We start from the raw sequence: 16,820 nt of genomic DNA, 5'->3' as shown, positions 1-16,820 counted from the left end.
CTGGAGATAATGTTAGGGTGAAGGCCCTAGCTTTCACTGACAGGGATCTCACAGGGAAGCTCAGTTTGCAATATACATGTCCTCGACATTGAACACAATGACAAGCATTTTGCTTATCTAGAACGTGCAAGTAGATTAAAGAAAAACTGGACTGATGTCTATTCACAGAAGAGAAGGAATCCAGATGGTGTGTGGGTGTAAATATGCATGTCCACGCATTCGCACATGTGTGGTAATAACAAAGGTTTTGACTGGAAGCCGTATAACGCTTACTCTGCAGTAATTCCATTGAGGAGAATAGGACTACTCAGAAGGAAGTAGCTTGAGGATTTTGGTTTTCTTAAAGTCCCTATCTGAATTATTTCACTTTTGCTTACTTGACATGAAGGATTCTCATTGGTGCTTAATCTTGCTGAAGATTGTTTAGTTCTGTGCCTCACAAAAGATTCTGGGCTTCGGTCGGTTAACAAGTAACAAGAAAAATCAACCAACCAAACATTCTTTTATACTATTGGATTAGGTAGACATTTCATGTCGATCTTGTTAAGTAATCTTTTTCATCATTTCAGTTTAGCACTGAAGATTCTTGTTAACTATAGCTGGGAAAAGTAGAATTTTGGTAGTATTCATCTTTCACAAAATTGTGCTCTAAACATTACACAGTACTGTAGTTAGGTATACATGCATGTATTTGTTATATTCGTATGATCAACATTCCTTCAAAATGTTTAGAGTAGCATTTTAGCCTTATTCTGAATAGTAGGTTAGGCAAAGAGCACTTGAGTACTTTTGCATACAATCTGCTTGTGGGAGGAGGGAACAGGAAGGACAAGTAAGTTATGCTTCCCATGTCTGCATAACTGATCTGAGATTTGGAAAAAAACCTGATTCCTATTTTGGAGGCATGGTGATAGGCTTTAATGCCAAAATTAAGATATCAGTTGAGAGGGTCAAACAGAGCTTTAACTAATGATATTGGCTGCCATGATGAGGAAACTTCCTCAAAGTAGCCACAGGAGGACATGCCTAACTTGTCCTTTTAATTTCAATGGGACTACTTTGAGAAATTTCCTCATCATTATGTCAGCCACTGGGGAAGGGTGAAGGGAGCTTGCTTCTTTATAGGGAAAATCCAGCTCCCGAATACTCTACCTCAAAACCTGCAGTGACAGAACTTGTCTTAGGAGGCTCTAGGACGCAGATTGAATTTTAAATTGGATCAGGTGCCCTAATTCAGTTTGGACTTTATTTGGCAAATACACTTCAAGGAATATGTAGATCAGCTGGAGAATATGCAGAAAGATTTAGGAAGCAAGATCTGTGCAAAGAGTTTGGAAAACAGGGCATGTTGAATATCGAGAAGTGAGTGTGTCCAAGTCTGTTTAGAAAAGCGGGGGGAGCCCTCTGTCACTAACCCAGGGATGACCAGGTGGTGGCCAATGGGTCAGATCCAGTCTGGAAGCAATTTTTTTCCTGGTTCCCAGTTGACCTACATTTTAATCAATCTGTGCTTAAAGATGTGCTCACAATTTCACTTTAAGGAAGAGAAGCAATCATGTGTCATAACTATTCTATATAAATTCTGTGGCATTGCTATCTTGTGTGCATTCTGGAAAATCACACTACTGCTGCTAATCTACCCCCTGAGAGCATATTTCAGGAAGCACACTCACTCCACAGCAAACACATGTCAACAATGATCTCATACAATCTGAGCACAGGCTCCATAGCTGGGAAGGCCTTTTAGCTAAGAAATGCCTCTTCATTATATAGAGATAGAACTATCTATCTATCTATTTTTTTAAAAAAAACATTTATATCCCACTCTCCCTCCAAGGAGCCCAGAGCAGTGCACATGATTATGTTTATCCTCACAACAACCCTGTGAGGTAGGTTAGGCTGAGAGAGACATGACTGGCCTGGAGTCACCCAGTGAGTTTCATGGCTGAATAGGGATTTGAACTCAGGTCTCCCCAATCCTGGTCCAACACTCTAAACACTACACCACGCTGGCTCTATATGTACAAACATATAAATATCCGTCATATTTGTCATCATATATAATTTAAAGCTGCATTCCAAACCATCTTTCCTGCCTGAAATTTGCCATGGGACAACTAGGAGACAAGCACAACCATATTTCCAAATTTCAGGCAGATCTGTTGAGAAATGGCTGAGATACAGCCATTTGAAATTTGACCCTAAGAAGCTGATTTTACATGTTGACAACCTATATTCAGCCAAGGGTAACCTGCCTCCCCCCCCCCCGCATATTTAAATGCGTCCATAAATTCAGGACTACAGTATAATGCATCTTTTTTGGGGGGGGGAACTCATTCTGTTTCTCAGGAGATCTCCATTAAAACAGGGTAATTGACTCCTGGCACCAGGTCCCTGCACATGTCTACTGACCTGATTGACTCATCCCAGAGGCAATATTTTCCCTGCTACATGCCTTATGTAGACCAGTCTTATGCAGACAAGCTGAGCCACCAGTGACTCTAATTCAGAGAGGAGATTGCCTCTTACATGGCTGCAGCAGTTGCCTAACTATATAGTCATTTGCATGTTTGCTCTGGAATCAGTCCTACTGTTAGCAAGGGGAGGAAAATAATGGAGAGCACTCCATAAAAACTGTTGTGGTGGAAAATAAACGGGAAAACATTTTACAAATGGAAAAATAATGGAACAATCCTTGTAAATTTGGTGGAGAATAATGGAAAGATCATTTTTTAAATGAGAGAAGGAATAATGGAACCATTTTGATTAAAAAGGAGAGAATAAGCCCATCTTGCCTGCCCAGTACACACAGTGATTTATGTTCTGCGCAGCGCCCTGCTGTTGAAAGTGCCCTGCTGGCTCCATGCAACTGCAAAGCACGTCCACACTGCTAACAAGCACAGAGAGGTTCTGTGGCTCCTAAGTATTGTTCCAGAGCTGCAGCACTAATTTCCCCACCCTTTAGGGTTGCCAACATTTCATTGCCAGAATGAAGGACACGTGGGGGAGCGGGGGGGGGGGCAAGAGGTGTATGCCGTGGCAATCAAGAGCCTGAGCATCATTGACGTCTATGTAATTGAATTATATGCTATTGAATAATGCCAGCATCGTTATTATTTAGAACATATTCAAGTTATTCGACTTTCCAACCGCCACCATTTCATCCCTAAAATGAGGGACGTCCTGAGTAATGAGGGACAGTTGGCAACCCTACTATCCCTCCCAATGGGAAAGTCAGAGTTAGCTCTGACAAATTATGAGTAGCCATGGGGCCTTTCCACACTCACTAGTAGCATGGAGGGGCTTTGAAGTAGCACAGAGCTAGTGCACCCCATTCTTCCATCAGGCAGGGTGCTGCACAGTATGTAAGTCACTCTGTCCATATAACTCTGGCATTTTCGAGCGCATCACACAGGGGATGGGAGGTGTGTGCGTGTGCATGCATGTGTGTGTATGTTGCACACATAGAGAGAGAGATGCACCTAGGTAATTTGGGAGCCTGGACCTAAAGGACTTTGGAGCCCCCCCACCCCCGCTTCCCTGCAAATTAAGCATCATCATGCTCGACCTGGCGACCACATCACCCAGGACAGACTAAAGAGGGTTGGGGGGGGCAGGGGCTGTGGAGGCTCTGGACTTCAGCCTGGAAGTCCAGGGGTAAGAGTGCCTCTGGTCACACACACACATAAAGGAGTTCCAAAAACCTCCCCCCTACATTGTGGATAGTAATCATTAATCAGAATCCTGTGCTGCTTTAAAGGAGAAAAATGTAAACCATGTACACGCCAAGTCTGCAACCTCCGTTGACAGCTTTTGCAATGAAGCACTTTGTGTCTTTCTTTCTGTGCTGACTGCAAATACTAGTGAGTTGTAGGCTTCCATTTTTTCACTTTTAATGGCAGCAACACTTCCCAGAAGCAGAGGGGGACAAGGATGGATTTGATTTTCTCTTCTCTCAGAAAAGGTGCTGGTGCTGTGAACTTTAGAGAAAATGCAAGGAATTGTTTTCTGGTTTGTCAAAGAATCTGGTTGTGACATGTTTTGTTTTCATTCTGATAGAAATCCATTGATAAGAACTTAGATTTGGATACCATTGTTTGAGAAGTCTTTCCAAGTTGCACCTCTGTGATTTCATACACCGACTTTTCTTTCCCTAGGGTATGGTATTGGCCTTCCTCCCAACTCTCTGCTAACCTCAAATATTTCTGAGCTGATAAGCCAATATAAATCCCACGGCTTTATGGATGTCTTGCATGACAAATGGTATAAGGTAGTACCATGTGGGAAAAGAAGCTTTGCTGTGACTGAGGTAAGAGGCAGTCTTCATTTTACTCAGAGTACAGATGATTATTTATTTATTTAATATATTGCTCTTCCAAAGGTAGTTCAGGGTGGTTCACATTAAAACAAAAAGACAGTTAAAATCAATTAACAATTAAAATTTAAAAACCAATTTAAAACATATTGAAATTACAATTAAAACTAGATAACATTGATATTAACCTCCCTTAAAGCAGGCTTCCCCAACCTGCAGCCCTCCAGATGTTACTGAACTACAACTCCCAGCATCCCTAGCCACAATTTATTGGATTGCAGTTCATATATCACTCTATTGCCTTTCAAATTGTCTTAAGAGTGTTAACTCCCCCCCCCCCAATTTAATAAATTGTGGCTAGGGATGCTGGGAGTTGTAGTTCAGCAACATCTGGGGGGCCGCAGGTTGGCGAAGCCTGCTTTAAAGCACATGAATGCACTAAAGAAGAAAGAAAAGGCTGGTGGCTTTTCTTGAAAGGTATCACCTAACTTGTCCTTTTAATTTTAACTGAACCACTCTTGAGTAATTTTCCTCATCCTGTCAGCCATTTGTTCTAATAGAAAGAGAGAGCTGTTGCTTGCGGAGTGACTTCTGGAAGGGTGGGGAGGTTCCAATGTAACCATTACAAAAGGGTGGTTGTGGGGTGTGTTCCTGAGATTGTATTGTCATAGAAATGGCAGGGACTGCAATAAAGTCCAAAGGGCAATGGAAAGGAGTAGTTGTGCATCCAGGAAAGTCCCTGTTTTAAATCGGGGCTATGTAGACCAAATGGTACGCCATGTGAAAGATGTTGTAGATCCCGAGGAAAGAGTTGTGGTATGCAAGGACAAGACAGTAGAGTTGAATCAGGAATATTAACGGTTTAATGAGACAGAAATTATGTACAGAGAGGCAAGTGCAGTCTGCCTTCAGTGCTCTTGCTGCTGGCTGTTTGTTAGCCCTGCCTCTGCTCCAGGACTGGAATACAAATAACTAAGATCACCATGCAAAAGCTGGCCTGAATCAAGGAATGGATTAACTAAACACACCACAGATGTCTTCAGTGCTCCACTCCATTTGTTCAACTTCCCAATTCCTTATTTTGTATTCCTTTGTAACCATGTTCACAGCTTTGATACTTGATCCGTATATCTCTGTTGTGTAAGACAATATATTTGCATGTATGGGTCTTTATTTTATTTATTTATTTATTTTACATTTTATATCCCGCTCTTCTTCCAAGGAGCCCAGAGCGGTGTACTACATACTTAAGTTTCTCCTCACAACAACCCTGTGAATTAGGTTAGGCTGAGAGAGAAGTGACTGGCCCAAAGTCACCCAGCAAGTCTCATGGCTGAATGGGGATTTGAACTTGGGTCTCCCCGGTCCTAGTCCAGCACTCTATATAAGCACTTTAAAAGCATATTTGTTTAATCTTGTAGAACCTTTTCAATTTTAAGGATACTTAGCAACCTCCATACCCAGCTCTCCAGATAGATGCTCTGCCCTAAATCTGGCCTTGTTCCTTATACTTGTGTTTGGGTGTTTGAATAATAAAGACAAAGACAAAGAGTACTGTGTGCAGCACTTATGTAAGATCTTGTACAATGGTTAAATGTATAGTTCTAGTAGCTCCACCTCAGTGAATACAGATAACCATTGACCATGGTGTGCATGAAACCATTTATAGCAGAGTTTCTCAACCTTGGGTCCCCAAATGTTGATGGACTTCAACTCCCATAATCCCCAACCCAAGGCCATTGAGGCTGGGGATTATGGAAGTTGAAGTCCAATAACATCTGGGGACCCAAGATTGAGAATCCCTGATTTATATGTTTGCATTTACAGTATTTACCGCTTTTCGTTCAAAGATCCCAAAGAGGTTTACAACCATAATAAAAGGTAATAAAAACATAAAAGAAGTTAAAATGTCCAGTCTTGTGTTACATCTGGTGCTGTTCTGGCTCTTCTAACTCACTGAACAGTCTGTGGTGACCATATGGGAGAAAGCTGGATAAGAAGAAGAAAAATAGAAAGCTCACTTGGCAAACTGTATGGACATTGGGTTCCAGCCCACTGGTACAGCACATGCAGAAGGTCCCAAGTTCAACTCCTGGCATCTACAGGCAATGCATCTAAAATCTTGGATAGTCACTGCCTGTCAGTGTTATCAACTTAGGAGCATAGGAAGTTGCCATATACTGAGCCAGACCATAGGTCCATCTAGCTCAGTATTGTCTGCACAGACGGGCAGTGGTTTCTCCAAGGTTGCAGGAAGGAATCTCTCAGCCCTATTTTGGAGATGCCAGGGAGGGAACTTGGAACCTAGATGAATCCCAGAGCAGCTACATCCCCTGAGGGGGAATATCTTACAGTGCTCACACATCAAGTTTCCCATTCATATGCAACCAGGGCAGACCCTGCTTAACTAAGGGGACAAATCATGCTTGCAACCACAAGACCAGCTCTCCTTTATTTATTGTTAAATTTTTATGCTGCCTTTCATTAGAGCAATCTCGAGGCGGTTTACAACCTTTAAACAACATAAGATTATAAAACAGTTATGCAATAAATATATTAAATTGGAATATAAAAATACCAATCAAATTAAAAGTTTTTAAAAAACATACCCCATACGACCATAAAATACAGAGCAGCAGCAAGAAAAAACACCACTCAGATAAAAGCCTGGGTAAAAAGCCAAGATTTCACTTGCTTTTTGAAAACTGTGATGGAGACATATTACCAAATGGTTAGATATATGCCATGTTAAGTTAACAACTGGTAAACAAACAGTTGCCTGTACTGACTGACAGACATATACAAAGGAGAATCAATTTCAGATAATTATGCGTTAGCTAGACAAAAAGTAGGACAAATCTCTCCACCTAGCATAACTAGCATACACACACAGAGCACAAAAGAGCAATAATGAAAAACAGCAAGCAACTCTCTGGCTCACTCCCCTAATACAAATATACATAGTATCTATATTATTAATCCCCGTAGACGTGCCTCTGTGGGGATGCGTCCCGGCAACCCAGCGGATTGGCTGGGAAGCCGAGGCACCGGATTGGCTGAGCGGTGGAGCTCACGCGCGGCAGGATTCATGAGACTGTTGAGCTGCTGCCCAGGGAAATGGCGGACGGGTGGGCGGACGGCAGCGGGACCAGCCGTGGCGGGCACTGCGCGCCGCCAGTGTGAGGAAGCGGCAGCAGGAGCAAACGGGCCAGCAAGCCGGTCAGAAACCACAAGCGGGGAGTGGGGGGAGAGAAGCGAGAGGGTGGGCGGTGGTTAGAGACACCTGGGGGAAGAGTTAGGGAGAAGGGGCTGAAGGGGGGTAGCCAGGGAGAACTAGGGGCGCAGATGCTATGCGCCTGGTCAACTAGTTATTTAATTATTTACCCACTGATTTGTTTATTTCTCTATGTAAACCTCTTAGAGTTTTTTGGTTGCTGAAAAGTGGTATGTAAATATTCACAGTAGTAATAGTAATTTCCCCATTTTAGGATGATGGTAATGTGTTACCAGAACAATAAGTACAATTGCTACCCACTCCTGATGGGAGGCTACCTCAACGGAGAGTGACTTTAGCCCCTAACTTTCAGGCTGATGAACAACAGGCATATTGCGAACCAGCAGAACAAAGGTGCATGTGCTATGCAGTGGATAGTGCAGAGAAATACAGGGATACAGTGAGATGTAAGCACCCAGGAGTGCTTGCGTCCACTCCCACTCTATGGTGGATTAACGTAGTAGCAAATGTAGCATTTGCTACGGGCCCTGCGTTTTCGAGGGCCCCACACACCCGGCTTCCAACTGGGAATTAAAGTTAAAACTTTACCTCTTTTATTTGGTCCATGTTAGATAAAATATCCCTTTTCTGCTAAATGTGCCTTTTAAGAGAAGGCCCAGCACAGCATCTGTCCAGTGGCTGTTGCTGGTGCCTACCACATTTTTCTTTTTAGAGTGTGAGCCCTTTGGAGACAGAGAATCATCTATTCACTCTTTATTTTTCTATGTAAACCACTTTAGAATTTTGATTGGAAAACAGTGTATAAATGTTCATTGTTGTTGTAGTAAGTGTGAGTTTGTGGCTTGGTCTCCCATACTCCCAAATGCAGCAAATGAAAAAATTGAATTACTTTACTATGCAAGTAAATAATTTATGTTTTAATATTTATGTGCATTTTTAAAAAAATTTAGGGCCCCTTTATAACATATGCTACAGGCCCTGCACTAGCTTAATCTGGCCCTGGTCCCACTGATTTTAAAATGCTTATTCAAAGCCCAATGTTCTCCAGGTTATCTGGAAACAATGTTGCCCAAAAGAAAATGTTCCTGGTGAAAGGCCAATTTTAAATGTAGCGTGCCTGAGTCCAGCATACTGTATAATCCGTGACCTCTTGGAATTTTACATTTTGGAACATTGTTCTCTTGGATGAAATTCTGTTTAAAAGAACCAATGGAAAATTGCAGTCAATTACCACAAGCCTGGTAAAGGGGGAAACCCATATTTGCCAAGAAAAAGCTGGTCTGCGGAATGTATAATAATCACTCCTCTCCACCCCCCCATGGGTGAGGGCGGGGAGGTAGCTTTAAGATCACAAAGAGAAAACCTGCCAAACCTTTCTAATCACTTCTTGGCAAATCTGCAATGAAAATGTGTAATGGTGTTTGTTTAGAAGCCTGTTCCTGAGTTAAGTGCGAAACCACAGTAGAGCAAACTTGTGAGTGAGAGAACTGAGAGTTGTAGTTAATACATACTTGATGAGAGACATCTAGTGGAAACCTTGTGGTATTGCATAGATATAATGTTCAGCGTGCTGAAAAACACCTTTTCCTGCTGGCATTTTCAAGCTCTGTTGGAGGTTTACCAAAACACTGTAAGGTGGAGGATAATTGTTAAATTAAAAATTAAATTAGGTTAGATTAAGTTAAATTAAATTATTATCTTGAATAAATTAATGTAGTGTTTGATTACTTCATTGCTACTCAGAATTTGGAATTAATTGGTTTAGAAGAAAACAGATCATGGTCACGATCTGGCAAGAATGAAGCACTTTGAAGTCCCATTCATGTCTTGATGGAGATGAAAACACATGTTTCACTCTCCCACTGAAACTGGTGGGGCTTTAGGGTGCTGGTTGGTGCCCCAAGGTTTAGAGAATTAATTAAGAAATCAAAACCCTTCATACAGGAATTGTTTACATCATAGAAGCAGCAACTAAGAAAAGAATGGATCAAAGCTGTAGATGTCAAGAGCCCCTTTCATGCAAGGCAGGGTCAGGGAGTACCAGCAACAAGACAGAGGGGAATGCTCTCCTCTATGAAAAGGGGTGCAGCTTTTGCATGGAGAGAGAGAGAGAGAGAGAGAGAGAGAGAGAGAGAGAGAGAGAAGACTGCTTTTGTAAAACAGCATATTCCCAACATATTTCCCAAATTACTTGGTCTTTTTAATGAAACAAGGCAGAAGGATCTCCTCATCCTCTTAATATCAGTGGCCTAAAACAAAGAAACACCTCTCTGCAGGCATTAGATCAGAACTGTCCCATTTCAAAGTTATGTCTGAAACATCCATTGATACTGGGAGGGTTAGCAGACCCAAATGCCTAACCTGAAGACCCCCACCCTTTGACTTCCATACCACTACTACTTATATATAGTTTTTCAACAACAATAAAAAGTTCTCAAAGCAATGTATATCATCATCATCATCATCAAGAATCATGGTTCCTGTCCCCAAGGCGCTCAGAGACTTAAAAGAAAAATTGTGGCTCTGAACACATCAGGAATAAAGGATACTGCCTTTTCCTACACAGCTGTTTGTTGGGATTTTTTCTTCTTCACTTGTGCCAGACTCCCAGGGGACAAGGTGGGCTCCTGGCCCATTTTGAACTCCAGAATGCCTGGGAAGGTACAGAGAAGGTCAGCCTCAGGAACAGCCAGGGGAGGAGGTTAGCTTGACACCTGAGTCCTCCTCCTAGCTTGCTGCATTCAGCTGATTCTCTCTCCTGGAGAGCTCCCAGCTCCCGTACTTGGAAACATCTCCTCATCATTGGCTGCCTTGTCTTTAAATGCCCCAGTGCAGATCTGACAGAGCTTAAAGCTTACTCCCAGCCCCGCCCCTTCCTGACTTTGCTTCCTGTTTCCTGCCCTGCCTAACCTAACTGTCTCCCTGGAGCTCTTTCCCTGGAGCTCTCCCTGCCTTGCCCTCTCAGCCCCACTGCAACCCGACCAGCCGGGACCCTTCTCACCCCTGAAGGGAACAGAAGCCTCACAGGAGGAATGCCACGTCCTCCTCCAGTCTCCACAAGGCCACGCAGACAACCAGGGAACATGGCATCCTGGCAACATGTTTATGGCTGTTTGATCCCTTTTTTGTTTCTTAAATGCAGCTTTTGCATCCAATATGAAGGACTTCATCCCTTTCCCCTCTAACTGCAGCTTTGTGGACTGCATCCAAACATCAAAAGGGTACACTACAGGCTGCTTTCCAGATTACACACTAAACAGGGGTAAAATGCTTTGACTTGGCAGGATCATATTGAAAACGATCCCCAGAATCTCAAATGGGAAAATACAGCTAATTTTTGGCAATGGACTTGCAATGTTGTATCACTAAAATGCAAAGATAAAATCCGAAATAAGGCATCGGAAATGTGAACATCGCCGTGCTGTCAGTGCAGGGTCTGTGGTGTCAAGTATGGAAGCACACTTAGGAGATCGGTAGTGACACTGTGGTAGGGGTTAATCTCGAAAGCGCCCAGGCAGCTCCATCTTTTGAGGGGCCATAGGCAAGAAGTCCTCTGGGCAGCCTCTTCCCACTAGGCACTACCGCTGCCTGTGGATGCAACTCCCCTTTCCCATGTACCACACAGAGCAGCAGTTGGTGCTGCTGTCACCAGTCACTTGCCTGCCCAAATGGCAGACAAACAAGCAAGTGGTACCAAGGGTTAGGAGCAGCAGTTGCTACTGCAGAGAGAGGGAGGAAGGGAGGGAAGGAGGTGTGCTGCTGTTCCATTGCTGAGTAGCCTACCATTGCTACTCACCAATGTGCCTACTTAGCAATAGCAGTGGCAAAATCAAGGAGCAGCAGCAGCAGCAAACCCCACCACGAAGCAGGGAGGGGCTACCCTTCAACAGCTGGTGGTGCCGCAGCCAAGAAGGAAGTCCACCAAAGGACACCTAATTATCTCAATAGTTAGATGTCCAGGTTATTAGTTACAATGACAATGTGGAACCTTCATGTTCAGAGGCAGTGTACCTCTGAATGCCAGCTGCTGGGAGAGCAGCATCAGGGGAAGGAGATTACCTTCATCCCCGGCTGGTGGGCTTCTCAGAGGCATCTGGTTGGCCATTGTGGGAAGCAAGATGCTGGACATGGTGGACCTTTGGCCAGATTCAACATGTTCTAACCCTTGCCAGAATGCAGAAAGTCTGGACAAGCAACTCCTCTTCCTCCTCAGTAGCAGAGGGGTCAGGTATCAATGCTGGGGCCATGGCAGCTATCTGCAAATGGCAACCCCTGAGCCCTGCCTTGCAGTATCAGATGCTGAGGACAAAAACTGAGGAGACATCACTTTCCTGCCTCCTTTGGAGTGCCAAGGGGTGCCCGACTGGCCACTATCTATTGGAAACAGAATGTTGGACTAGATGGTTCCTCACCCTGCAGCAAGGGAATTCTTACGTACTTAAATATAGGTTGGGAATTGCAAGTGATATTTAATATTATGTTGATTGTTTGCATTTCATGCATCCATGATTGCACAGATGGTGGTATTTGGTACAGTATTCAGCATCCTTAGTATCTCAGCATTCAAATTGCTAACCTCTTTTTTTTGGCTGTAAATATGAAAATGTGTCGGCAGTGTTTGCAAACTCTCTGAAGCCAAAAGAACAGAGTTCCTCTTCCCAGAATCTCATCTCTTTCCTTGGCTGGCAGAAACAGAAGCAATGGTGCAAAAGACTAAAAAGTGCATGCAAAATTGCTTCAGTAGAATCCTTCTATTTTGCAGTGTAGGATTTTGCTTTTCTGGCTGAAGAGCTTGAGTTACTGGCTGAATCTCCTTAGTGAGGAAATGTGCAGCCCTGGTTTTTCTATGGTTGCATTTTCAGAAGTAGGCTTTAACAGGGTTTGAGAAATTTCACATTTCCAACAGAATCGGCATTCCTGTTTCTTCCATTCTCCACAAAGTACATTAAATGAGCTCATAAAGACGAAAAGCTTTTGGGGACTGGAACTTGATGTGAAGCTGCTTTAGACTGACTCGCCCATTGGCCCAGTATTGTCTACTTGCAGTGGCTTTTCCAAAGTCTCAAAGCCAAACACAGGCTGTGTTAAATGTGCAGTGCAGCTCTGCAGGCTTATTTTCCCAGATACATGCATAGCGCATGTGCATGCACACACATACACAAATACATGCATATACTTATACCAGGATTGGTACCTTCCTTGGTGCCAATGGGTGCTTCCCGCCTGGGAGTGGGGGGAATCCAGATTGGCACATTACAGGGGAGAGGGTTAAAGCCCCCTTCCCCCACGCCATGCTCTTGATTTCTCCCCCTGGAGTTCTTCACTCAGCTGGCTTTACCATACACTTTCTGTGAGGCTTTACTGCAAACTCGAAGTTGTCCCAAAAAACCAATGCAAAAATTAGATTTTTTTTAAAAACCCAGATATATATCAGCCTGTACTCTAATGCAAGGATCCTCAACGTTGGGCCCCCAGATGTTCTTGGACTTCAACTCCCATAATCCCCAGCCAAAGGCCACTGGGCCTGGGGATTATGGGAGTTGAAGTCCAAGAACATCTGGGGGCCCAACGTTGAGGATCCCTGCTCTAATGCACAGTGAAAAACCCGAATTGTGTATGAAGTGCTCCCCAATAGCTCATAGGGACTTCAGGGTAAATCTGCCTAATATGTGAATGCACCCCCCTTCATTCTGGAGGAGATACAAGCCAAAGGGCTTTAAAAGCCTTGTGTGAAAAATTCCCCTGTGGCTGCTGTTTGATTTTTTTAAAAAAAATTTTAATGCAGACAGAGCCAAATAATACATTTAACATATGGTATAGTTTGGCCCTCAGGAAGAGTTCTCTTAATCTGAGATGCTGGGAATTGAAAGGGCGGCTTTCTGCATCCAAAGCATGTGCTTTTATCACTAAGCCACGATCCCTCCCTAATTGAATGTTGAAGAAAGAATCATTAATTCATTTGGAACCATGTCCAAACATGGACAAATGGTAGTCATCTTGGCCTCTGATCTAATTGCCCTTGGAGGAGCAGAATTAAGTGGGGGAAATGAGGAAGATAACTAAGGAAAGGCAGGTTTGTGCTAGGGGAGAGGTGTCTTGTTATAGCCGAGATAATTCTTTGCTAAAAATCATTCTAGAGGTTTCTAAAGCAGAATCTTGAGTTTATCTATCTAGTTCAGGGCTGTGTCCTGCTTTACCCTGACAACTGAAAGCTGAACATGCATGACTGATTCCCACAGGTTCAGTACAGGAGGAAATGTGGAAGAGTCACCATATATATTTTTCTTCCAGTCTTGCTTGCTTTCTTGTGCAGTTGTGCTGATTCTGCTCCTAGTCAAGTGTGCAGTACTATTGTGAGACAGTTTAAAAAATAGAGTTGATAAAAGAGGATGGCAGACAAGTTATCCTCACCATAAGCAATAATCCATGTAGATGCAGGGAAACAGGAACAGAAAAGGAGTCTGTGGCGCACTTAATATGAATGCAAATCAACCACAATCCAGTCTGAAGTGGTTTGAAAACAGTATGAAAACATAGGGCAGACAAATCCTGGCAGTTAATCTCCCAGATGGTCCATTCAGTAGGGGAAAATATCCTAGTGTAAGAGGTTCATTAGAGAAAACAAAGGGGGAATATAATGATGTTTTTGTTAAATACAGGGTGTGTGCAGGGGCGTATCTAGGGTAAAGCAGGCAGGGCATGTGCCCCGGATGCCACTTGAAGGGGGGTGCCATTTTTAAAATTAAAAATTTTTAAATGGCCGCTGAAAACAAAATGGCCACCATGCATGCTCAAATGGCCTCTGCAAGGCCCTAGGCCAGGCCAGGCCTCGCAGAGGCCATTTGAGCATGTGTCGTGGCCATTTTGTTTCCAGCGGCCATTTTTTAAAAAAACAATTATTTTTAAAAATGGCCACCACGCATGCTCAAATGGTCCCTGTGAGGCCCTAGAGGCCAGCGGGGGGAGGGGGAACCTTTGCAGACCCCCCTGCCTTTAGGAAGCCCCCCCCCCAAGGGGCTACAGGTAAACTTTTTTAAAAAAATTAATATAATATAAGTCACTGTACACATATTCAGTTTGGCACTATGTACAGAGATTCAGGGCTTGTGAATACTGAGCTGAAGCTTATGAGCTAGGATTGTATTCATTTGCTCTTACTTTGCTTCTTGTGGTAAGTGAGTTAAATGTGATGTCTTAATAATATGGCTATTAATGGTGAGTTTGTCTTTGAATCAGTGTGAAATCCTTAGTATTAAGGCCCACTGGGAGTTTCTTGCTCTCTTTCTCTCATTTTAACTGTCTTTCTGAAATACTAGAATATATTCCAAGCAGTGACACAGTTTACTCTGCATATCCTTTAATTATTTTCAGAGTATCCGGGAAAAGTCAAATTCTCCATTTATTTTTAAAACTTATGTAATAGTGATGCTACAGTGCATAGTAGAGGATTAGACAGGCACTTCTGTTTAGTTTTCCAAGTACACCTCCACTTAGTATTTGGGTATTTCATGAGCCCCAGCATACTGAAATTTGTAGTGTTCCAGCATTTTTTGGTCTGGCTATGTCCACTGCAAAATAGTTTTTGTAATATTAAAAGATTAATGATCTTGACTTGTATTTTTCAGCTGATATTATGGTAAAGTTATCTGAAAGATGGGTGTCAGATATTTGGACAGAGGGCGCAATTTCAGTGCTTGCCCTAGGTGCTATTTTCCATATGTGTGTGTGTGTGTGTGTGTGTGTGTGTGTGTGTGTGTGTGAGAGAGAGAGAGAGAGAGAGAGAGAGAGAGAGAGAGCCCTTTCTCAGATGCAGTGAGAAAGAGCTACCCATTTTGTGGGGAGGAAGCCCGAAAGTGCTTACCTCCCCACAGACAATCCTCATGACATCCCTGGGTGGGCGGATTGCCCACCAATATGAGCACCAGCTCCTGCCAACAGCTCCGAGGGTCAGGGTGCCAGGATGCCCCATATCCCCCCCCCCGAGTTCAAATAATTCACCATGCAAGTTAGGGATGTGCACAGAATTGGCTAGCCCAATTCGGATCGAGGCTGAACTGGCCTCAAACCCAACTGGGCCACTTCGGTCCAGCACCCCCTTGAACCTCACCCCTGTCCGCAGGTGCCCAGCCCCCAACATGGCCACCGGGCCACCAGGTGAAGACTGAAAAATGGCTGAAGAGTGCCTGAACCGGGCGAGGGGGTGATTTAGAAGGCCGGTGGGGGAGGGGGAACCTCCGCTGACCACCCCCCCCCCCCGCCTCCAGGAACTTCCCCGAGGGGAGTAACAGGTTAAAAAATTTTTTTAAAAAAATATTAAGGATCGTGAACCCCCCAAACTTGGGGGGGGCCATCTGGGTCCAGACTGGGCCAGGGGGGTTCAGTTCGATCCCAAACCATCGAACCCACGAACTGAACCCCCAAACCCCCAAATTGGTCCGCACATCCCTAGCGCATGTGTGGTGCATTATGGGGGTCCCCTCTCCCCTCCCCGAGTCTGCCTGCACACAAATGCTCAAACACACAGTTGCTTAAACAGTACTTACTCTCCTGACCCTTTTTTGAGTGGAAGTCTCATAGGTGGGTTTGCCACCGGGATCCGGTGCAATCCTGGCGGTTCACACATGCGTGCAAAACCAGGCTGGGCTCCCTTAGCCTGGTTTTGCACGCACGTGTGAATAACCTCGGTGTATACACTTCAAAATGACCTCTTTAATGTGTAAAAGATGTTAAAATAACTTACAGATCTTTACACAAAACATGCAAGCAAATGTTTCAGTGTGACACACCATCCTCAGTGCTCCATTTAGCATGCCAACTGAAGGTGCTTAAATACAGAAGCTGAGAAAGGAAAGCAACAAACAGATCATAGATAACACATGAGGGAGGAGAGAGCAGACCTTTTGCTGAGAAGATATTAAATCTTTCAGTGACCAATGTATCTCATGGCTGCTTTCATTTCATTCTTAACATTCGTATTAGGTTACAATTGTTCTATGAACATTGCTTCCTTGATCTTGCAGCTTATTAAATTCCCTTCAACAGCCAGTATTGATACTTTTGTTCTGGTCACTTTTCTGGTTGTATGATAACAGATGTGAAGGGAGGGATTGTTCTGTCTGTGAGGAGGATGAGGTTGCAAAGGTTCCTGTGAGGAGGATGAGGTTACTTTGTTGGTGCAAAGTAAAGAGGGTTGTGTATAAAATTGATTGTGTGGAATATGCAGCATTCTATATTGAAGAAACAGGAAGACGACTAATGAAAAGATATAAA

The 16,820-nt window shown here is 43.7% G+C and overlaps 1 protein-coding gene across 2 annotated transcripts in view; it reads left to right on the top strand.

Moving 5' to 3' along the window:
* GRIN3A (glutamate ionotropic receptor NMDA type subunit 3A) overlaps positions 1-16,820 on the top strand; it is a 171,616-nt gene that overhangs the window by 132,638 nt on the left and 22,158 nt on the right. For both annotated transcript variants that reach the window (XM_053301169.1, XM_053301170.1), the window contains one exon: positions 4,158-4,309. In XM_053301169.1, coding sequence (XP_053157144.1) covers positions 4,158-4,309 — 152 coding nt within the window. The remainder of the gene's footprint in view (positions 1-4,157; positions 4,310-16,820) is intronic.

The sequence above is a fragment of the Hemicordylus capensis genome, chromosome 2, assembly GCF_027244095.1.
Source record: "Hemicordylus capensis ecotype Gifberg chromosome 2, rHemCap1.1.pri, whole genome shotgun sequence".
Taxonomy (NCBI): domain Eukaryota; kingdom Metazoa; phylum Chordata; class Lepidosauria; order Squamata; family Cordylidae; genus Hemicordylus; species Hemicordylus capensis.
The sequence above is the reverse complement of the archived record's forward strand: the minus strand, read 5'-3'. Positions and strand labels throughout refer to the sequence as shown.